Source organism: Enoplosus armatus, chromosome 16 (genome assembly GCF_043641665.1).
Source record: "Enoplosus armatus isolate fEnoArm2 chromosome 16, fEnoArm2.hap1, whole genome shotgun sequence".
Classification (NCBI taxonomy): domain Eukaryota; kingdom Metazoa; phylum Chordata; class Actinopteri; order Centrarchiformes; family Enoplosidae; genus Enoplosus; species Enoplosus armatus.
In genome coordinates this window covers 2,593,267-2,601,980 of record NC_092195.1, presented here as the reverse complement: position 1 = coordinate 2,601,980, position 8,714 = coordinate 2,593,267, and the positions used below count along the sequence as shown (strand labels likewise).

The 8,714-nt window shown below is 48.3% G+C and overlaps 1 protein-coding gene across 1 annotated transcript; it reads left to right on the top strand.

Moving 5' to 3' along the window:
- The first annotated feature begins 61 nt into the window (after positions 1–61).
- maneal (mannosidase endo-alpha like) lies at positions 62–8,438 on the top strand. The gene is made up of 4 exons (XM_070922199.1): positions 62–566; positions 1,114–1,223; positions 6,236–6,312; positions 7,802–8,438. Exons 1-4 carry the CDS (start codon positions 62–64, stop codon positions 8,436–8,438), a joined length of 1,329 nt encoding a protein of 442 aa, XP_070778300.1.
- Positions 8,439–8,714: the final 276 nt, after the last annotated feature.

The following is an 8,714-nucleotide window of genomic DNA, read 5'->3' as shown; positions in this document are numbered from 1 at the left end:
CTTTTGTTTTGTTTTCCTCCCCCACCCCCTGCCCCCCCTGCAAGCACCACGGACAGCGACAATGACTCGGCTCCGCAGGAAAGCTCTGGTGGCGCTCTTCCTCTTCACGCTCTTCATTTTCGGGGCCATGATGGGGCTCAGGACGCTGAAACCCAGCGACGGCTTCTCGGACCTGGCCCCCGGCATGGACCTCATCGGGGAGCGATCCGACAGGAGGCGGCTGGACGTGAAAGACGTGGCGGTGTCGCCGGGCCAGTTCCACATGGGCAGCAGCGACACCAAGGTGGTTTTCACCAAGTCGGACCGAGATTACAGCATATTCTATGACGTTCACATCTTCTACTACCTGTGGTACGGCTCGCCCAGCGTGGACAACAAGTACATTCACTGGGATCATGTGCTGGTGCCACACTGGGACCCCAAGATCGCAGCCAGTCATGCCCAGGGAAGGCACACGCCTCCAGAAGACGTTGCCTCAAGTTTTTACCCTGAACTGGGACCCTACAGCTCCAGGGACCCAACGGTGCTGGACTCACACATGGCCCAGATAGAGGCGGCTGCAGCGGGTATGTGTTGACACTCCTCCAACGGCCCCCACTCAGACATAAAAGTCTCTAAACTCTTTTAAATCATTTGGACTTATTATATTTTACTTATTCAGTCATATATTTTCATATCATGTAATTAATAAATGCCAGCAATAAACTCCTGATTCCTTCATTTATTGGCCTAAAATGAGTCAAGTTCAAATGTAAACTTTGTCTAAGGATACTGGGAACAGCCTATAAAGTAACCAGCATGTGTTGGTTTTTTTTCACTGTAGAATGTAAACACCCACCAGGTTGCGAAAAAAGGCCCAAACTCTCATGAAAGAAGTACAGAGGGCGGGGCCCTCAGTGGCCTCAATTCACTATCCACAAGCCATGATCAAGTTAGTTGACTGTAGTTTTTGTGACAGCAAAGGCAACTTTTTAAAACCGGATCCAAGAAGCTGACTTTTCCTGCCCCCCCCCCAACAAAACAGTGCTGTAGCCTCCATCATCCATCCCGTTCAAACGTCATGCCTGACTGTACTCAGACCAGACTTCCTTCCCCTATGCTGTGGTGTCGTAGGGGTGCTGGTGTTGTCCTGGTATCCCCCCGGGGTGGCAGACGACCACGGGGAGCCCACCGAGGACCTGGTTCCTGCTGTCATGGACGCAGCCCACAGGCACAGCATCAAGGTAACTGGTGAGACAACCGGTATGTTTTTCCTTTCTGACGATTTACTGAATGAATGGCTTTGCCAGTGACAGTTGAATGTGAAATCTGAGAACAGCACACTGCATAATCGTAACCCTCTCTGTCACCAGCTGCGCATCCATGCTGCGTCTGAAAATGCGCCCGTTCCATTTCTTTGACGTGGTGTGAAAAGCCGAAAAAGCCGCGTGGAGTCGGTTCTGATCTGGACAGCAAAGATCTGTGGGACAAAAATCACATTCTGAGATATGCAAGCCGACGTGGCGCTATGTCAATGTTGACAAAAAGCAAGTTTTGGTAGCGGTATTTTGTGGAAAACGGCAACTCAAACCTAATTGCGTTTGAGATATAAACACACACAATACACTTAATTGTCAATTTAGTGTGCCTTTTTGACAAGAGTGTGAGTTCACATCAGTATCGGATACGTACCAGTCTGGGGCGTGAAAGTCCGCAATGCTGCGCTTCTGAATGTTCTTTCCTCAAGGATGTGTGGAGCGGTTTCTACTCAGAGCAGAGCAAGGGTCATGTGAAAGTGAAGGGTACAACACAGCTAACAGGCTAGGACTCTGTTTTGGAGTACTCGCAGTAAAGCGACTCGCACGGATCCACTTTTCTTTGCTTTTAAAAGGCTCGTGTGTGACTGCATTTTTTTTTTTTTTTCCCAGTTGAGGAAAAAGTGTGTCGTGCCCTTTATTGAAAATGCAGCATGTCTCGCAGCTGCATTGCATTCTGGTCCGCTGAGGCTCCCGACAGAAAGAAGAAACGGTGGTACCTACCCAGCGGGTCCCAGTTTGCGTCTTCCATTTTGATGCCGTGACCTCAAAACCTGACATTTGCAGTCATACGGGCGTCGCAGGGAAGAGGAAAACTCTGCTTTCAGATGCCTCTCTAGCTGAGCCGGTAGCTTGTTGAAGACTTGAAGCGCTTTAGGGTGGATTCATTTTTCAATGCACCACTCACGTCTGACAAAGTCACATCTACTTTAGCACTGACGGGGGGGTCAGAGACCATAAAGCCGCGAGATGCTGAAGGTGCTCGAGCCGGCAGAGGCACAGACTAGTAGATTCAGCATTAAGAGGACAGGAGAGCCTTCCCTCAGTCCACTTTCATGCTCCTTATATGGAAGTCTTAGTCTGAGAACTGGGTCTCTCTGTGTGTCTCAGTCAGACTTACACAACAGTGTGTATCTCACAGCTGACCTGAGGGCTAATGCTCCAGTGTTTCAGTGACAAAATGCAGGCCGAGTCCGGTGTTTGTGAGCAGTCGCGCGAGTGTGTGTGTGTGTGTGTGTGTGTGTGTGTGTGTGTGTGCGCGCATTTCCTCAGCAAACGCCATGACATGCGCGCCCGGCATGCCATGTGATATGGCGCTTCCTCTGCAAACATTCAGAAGCAAAATGAGGCCGCCGGTGTCACAGATATCAGTTGAGGCCATCGCATATGACGGGCAGGAGGACACGGGCTGATCGATGACACCCCCCCCCCCCCCCCCACCCCCACCGTCCTCGCTAATTAAGCATAGATTGACCCGCTTCGCTCGGCGATATCGTTGACGTCAGGACGGCTGGCGGCAAACAGGTGGAGAGAAATGAAAACTTTAGTCGAGCAGGAAAAGCATCACGACGAAAGTCTCTCATGGCGACTTCGTTGTAACAAAGGCGAGTCGGAAAAACATAGATGGGATCGGAATATTTGAATGGACTGATCAAGCCCGTTACAAGGCCGTTATCATCTATTCACATGGTTGATGCTCTTTATACTATGCCCCCTGCTAGCCCATATAATTGGGGGACGACATGTGGGATGAGAACGCACAGTAGGCTCATAATAGTCAAACGGGGGCTGGGTGAAACTCTGGTAAACTCGCTGTACGCCGCCTGCCCACAGCGCCAAATGGCAGAAAGTAAAAAGTTAGCAACTAGCCGGTGAAACATAGCGGAGCATTTAGCATCTTAAGAGCCACGTGTCTTTCTCAGGACCAAAACACAGCTGAAAGAGTGAATGTTGATGCTTTCACAGTATTTACACAGCACCCAGAGCTGCTTTATAATCAAACAAGGACATGGAGGTCTCACTCTCTGCAATATAGGACCTTGAAAGAGTAACTAAACGTTTTTTTTTCTTCGTGTGTCGGAGTTAAACACCCTCCCCTGGTTTGACAATATAAATTCACACCAAAAGATTTAGAGGTCTAGTCTGACCAAATGCCGCATTCATGTCATATCAGACTCCACACACCTCCCACACTCTCTCCTCAGGACACACATCTTGCGCTGTAAATGTGGATGTGTTGTGTGCGGGTTGACTCAGGCCACGCTGCAGAGTTTTCTAATCATTCCAGCTTCTCCCGGGTGCGCTTTCTGCCATTTTGAGACCTCAAGAAGAGAGGCCGCCTCGCACAGATTTCAAGACAACATTTGTTTCTCTCGTCACGGCATTCGGCTTCTTGCACTTTTGAATTCATCGTCTCATTTTGCACAATTAGCCGATTGAACGTGGCACGCACCAGCGTGATGATATGACATCGCCTCGGGTCAGTGTTTGTCAAGCATCTGAAGCGGAGCCAAACATTGAAGTGGAAGAGAGAAAAAAAACACTATTTGTTGTTGCGGCAGCGGCGACGCAGCTGAGGCTTGGAGTGCAAACACGAGGGTCTGTCGACATCACGCCACATGATCTGAGCAAACCAAGTGCGTCTCATCCGCGGGGACAGATTGAGCAGCGTCTTACCTCGCTGGCCTTTCATGATTTCCTACCCAGTCGAGACGGCTGACAAGCCCCAGCTCGGGCGCCAAACACCACCGCGTTGCCATGGAAACTGTTTAGGAAGACCTCGCAGCCTCTTTTGAAAGATGGAGTGGGCGTCGAGCGCCCAGTGTTTGTAGCTCGACAGCTCTGTCAATGCTTCACTGTTTGCCGCTTAGCTGCAGTAGGCCTTTTTTTTTTGTCCCTTTGTGACAGAAGCAAACAAGCACACCGTCGTTCTTTTTTTCCTGGGTGACGGAGGGCGTCCGTCACTCGGTCCCCCCCCCCCCCCCCCGCCCCAAAGATCACAACACAGTGTTCTCTGTGAGATCGCTGCCATAGCTCCAGTTGTGGTGATTTGTGCAGATACTCTTTGAGGTTTTAATTATTACTGAGAAGTCGCTAAAAAGGGGGGATTTCTGAGGCAGGAATCAGGGACATAGATGTCACCCCGTGTCACCTGAACGTGTTGACAGATGAGAGGGCAATACGGGACGAGCCTGTGGGGATGGTGAGCATCTGCTTCACTTGTTCTCTCCCCCTCCTCCTCCTCCTCCTCCTCCTCCTCCTCGTCCTCCCTCTCAGCTCCATTTTCAAGAAACCCTCAGCGTCCTGCGGGCTGAACCTAAGGTTCTGTCTCCTTCTGTCTTCGTACCAGAGGAAAAGGACGCCCACCTCTTTCCTCTTCGATGGCTGACGCCTCTCGGGCCGAGGCGCCCCTCCGATGGGGGACTATTTTTGCACCATTTGTCAGGCAAACGCACGAGTCAGTTTGTGTCAATAAGCAGGAAAAGGCACAAAGGCAAAAAGATAACGCCCCACTACCGCTAACATTTGACTTGCGTGGTCAGATTCAGGAGGAGGACGATGAGGGAGAAATGAATGACACACTCTCCTACTGCTCTGCTAGCTGCTTGTTATCGGGGTCAAGTGTGATCCATTTGATTGGATGCGTTTATGTTTTACGCCCCCCCCCTCCCCCCCTCCGAGTTCAAGATGAGTCATCAAAAATATTGTAGAGAATCGAGAAGAGACGGACTTTGCTATAAAAATACTTTTTCTTTTTACATATTTATGGTGTATAAGAAAGAGATAGCTGAACAATTGCAAGAATTAGAACTGGGAAAACGTATTTATTTAAAATGTGTTTATTTCACCGTGCCTGTAAGCACTTACACAGTCATTTAAAGCGCGCGTGAAGACGGATCCACGCGGGACATTTTGCCATTACAGCAGCTTAGAGCAAACTAATAGTGATCTGAAGAAGGAACAGTTCCTGAGAAAAGGTCAGATGAGTCAGTCCTGCAGCATTCACACACCACCGAGCAGCAGGAAAACACGTGTTTCACAACAGCACTGCAGGTACGCTCTTGTGTGCAGAGCGACTGGCAACATTTCAAGCGTTGATGGCCATTTGCGGTCCGAGCGCTGTCCGTGGCGTGTCCCGTCAAGGGGCAGGAGCGAGGTAGCGGTGTGCGCTGTTACTTTCTTCATTTTTTTAATTTCTTTTACTCACTCACACACCCTTTTTTTTTTTTTTTTTTTTTTTTTTTTTTTACCCAAGACAGCCCATGCATGCAGCGGGAACGTTTGTGAACAAGCATAGCGCGAACCACCCCGATGTTTTATGCATAATTCAAGGAGTCCATCTGGAACATCAGCCTCTGAGTTGTTCTAGAGACACTTTTTTGTAGGATTTAACTTTGTAGGATTTAACTTATTATATATGTCTTTAGTGCAGAGTGAGTAGTAGGAATCCTACCAGGAATTCAATCATTTTTGCGATTTACAGAGCGGCAAAATGATTCTACTGACCTGTAAAAATATCTATTGGTCTATATATTGGTCTATTGTCCCGGTCAGGATCCCTCCCCCAGAGCAAGTGGCCATGGTGATCCACGCCGGTTGAAAAGTGAGCCAGCTTACAGGAAAACCAGCCCAAAGACCACAACATTTATGGCTTACTGCTAACAGAGCAGCTACATATAAAACACTGCAAAGACAGCCCCCACCCCCCCATTAAAATGAACATGAACTGCTGCTGCAGTGCTCACACACAAACGTGCAACCACTGTGGAACAAGCACCTCCAGAGTAGGCACAGAAAAGACACCTCAGTCAGCCATCACAACAAAGAATGCGCTGGAATAATGAATGCATTGCATAACCCCTTGTTTTCTCAGGTTTTTTGTTTTGTGTATTTGTGTTTGCGGCCTTTTTAACGTCCTTGTTCAAATGTGTCTCGCGCAGGTGGCCTTTCACATACAGCCGTACAAAGGACGGACGGACCAGAGCATGCATGACAACATCAAATACATCATTGACAAGTAAGGCGTCCCTCTGTGCCGGATCCGTTTCCTTCCCCTCGCCCATCGGGTGAAACACGATAAGTCTGATAAGGCAAGATGAGGGAGGTGGTTGTTAAAAATAGATAGCTGTAATGGATCGGCAGGTAGCTCTTGCTCTGTCTTCGACCGGTCTGAATGTGCCGCGTTTCTGAAGAAAAACCTGACTCTTCTTCACTCGATCTCGTGAGATTTGAGGATATTCAGCTCCTCCCAGAACTCAAGCGACACACGAAATACGATAGATAGCTTTAAGAGAGAGCCGCGGGGGGGAAAGGCCGTGAGGCTAATGCGATAGTGTTTTATCTAATACGATAAGATATTCAGTAGCAGTGTGGTGGGGAGGAAAGAAGCCCATGATCTCTCACACCGCGACTAGGAACAAGAATAAAGCGCCTCAGTGATGCCATCTTTATAATGATTCAAGATGGGAGTAAAATCAAAGCTCCGGCTGGAGGGGCCTTGAGTTGAATCTGATTTCTGGACTTAAAAATCTTGCCAGTATTTTCAGGGACCCGCTGTGCTGACCATCTGTATAAAATGAAACAGAAACTGGAGAGATGGCTTCAGTAAAGCATACAAATTTTTCGAATGCCTCACACAAACTCAACCTGTGAAATCCTAACTGGATTAAAAGGTCAGGGCCTGCAGCTTTTACTGCAGTTCATAGATGACGTGTCGGCCGACCCGGAAGTTAGCATCGCCCCTGGTTCCCCTCGACAAAAAGCCAATGGGGGTTTTTTTTCTTTTTTGAAGTATTGCAGAAAATAAGCTCTGTGGCAAACAAAAATCTGCAGACGTATTTTATGTCGTAGATCAAAACATGGGAATCTCTTCAGCTTGGGTTAACCACAGACCTTATTTCAGGCATCCGACCAAAAACCCATCGACTTCGAGAAGAGGGAACAGGAAGTGTGAAAATGCTAACTCCTAAGCTGCACGAATCATATGATATTATAAGGCTATAAAATCATATTTCTATATCAGCAGTGATTTAAATGACTATGTCTCATCGAAGGTGTTGCTCGCAGTGGCTCTGGCTCTGACTCTGTAGGGCCCCTCAGCTCTACAGAGCATTTTAGCGTCTTTAAGCTCATTGTTTTGGTTTTTATGTTCACCAAATGTATTATTTCTTATCTCCGAAACATCATACGGACAAAGTTAGCTGGAACATTTAGCGAGTGAAACAGCCGGGCATTTTGCTCAGGAGTTGGTGAAGACCAAAACAGGGTCCTAGAACGAGAGTGAATATATTTGTCATGTCACCACAAACACAACTTCATATGAACAATGTTTTTCCCCTGTGTCTGCTAGATGTTAGCCATGTCAAGTGTGGCAGACAGCAATGCACAACGCAACCATTACAATCAGAAAAAGAATCTACATATAGTAGCTTTAACATGCTTGTTCCGTGCTTATTGCAGTAGCTTGAAATTCTCTGCTTTTTGTCCCTCTCTCTTATTTTTCTCAGGTATGGAAAGCATGGCGCCTTCTACAGATTCAGGTCCAGCACAGGGCGAGTCCTGCCTCTGTTTTATGTCTACGACTCCTACCTGACGCCACCAGAATCCTGGGCAGAGCTTCTGACGACTAAAGGCTCCCACAGCATCAGGGGCACGCCTTACGATGGCGTTTTCGTCGCCCTCATCGTTGAAGAGCGCCACAAACACGACATCCAAGCCAGCGGCTTTGACGGCATATACACCTATTTCGCCTCCAACGGCTTCTCCTTTGGCTCGTCCCACCAGAACTGGAAAGCCATCAAGGCCTTCTGCGATGCGAACAATCTGCTATTTATTCCCAGCGTCGGTCCAGGTTACGTGGACACAGCTGTTCGGCCATGGAACAACCATAACACCAGGAACCGGGTTAACGGACGTTACTACGAGACGTCCCTGCAGGCAGCTTTGTCGGTCAGACCGGAAATCGTCACCATTACTTCCTTCAACCAATGGCACGAAGGCACGCAGATAGAGAAGGCTGTACCCAAGAAAACGGTGACCCGTTTGTACTTAGACTACCAACCCAACCAACCAGACCACTACTTAGACCTTACGCGCCAGTGGGCCGAGAACTTCAACAAGGAGAAGGACAAGTGGCTGATGTGAACGCGGCTTTATTTCCCTGGTAGATGCCCTGAGCATGGCCAGAAATGACATGAATTCACCTCCCACTGATAAAAGACAACCCCTACCTACCTGTTTTTTCTCCAACTCTGATGAGATTTTCCCTAAATGTCCACGCTTCCCTCGCTGTTTTTATTCACTAACATTTTTTTGTACAGGTTAATAATGTCACTGATATAGCTGAAGCTACAAGGTCACAATATGATGGACAGAGAGTCATCGTTTCCTGAATAACAACTCCGTTCAGTGTCTGTTTGC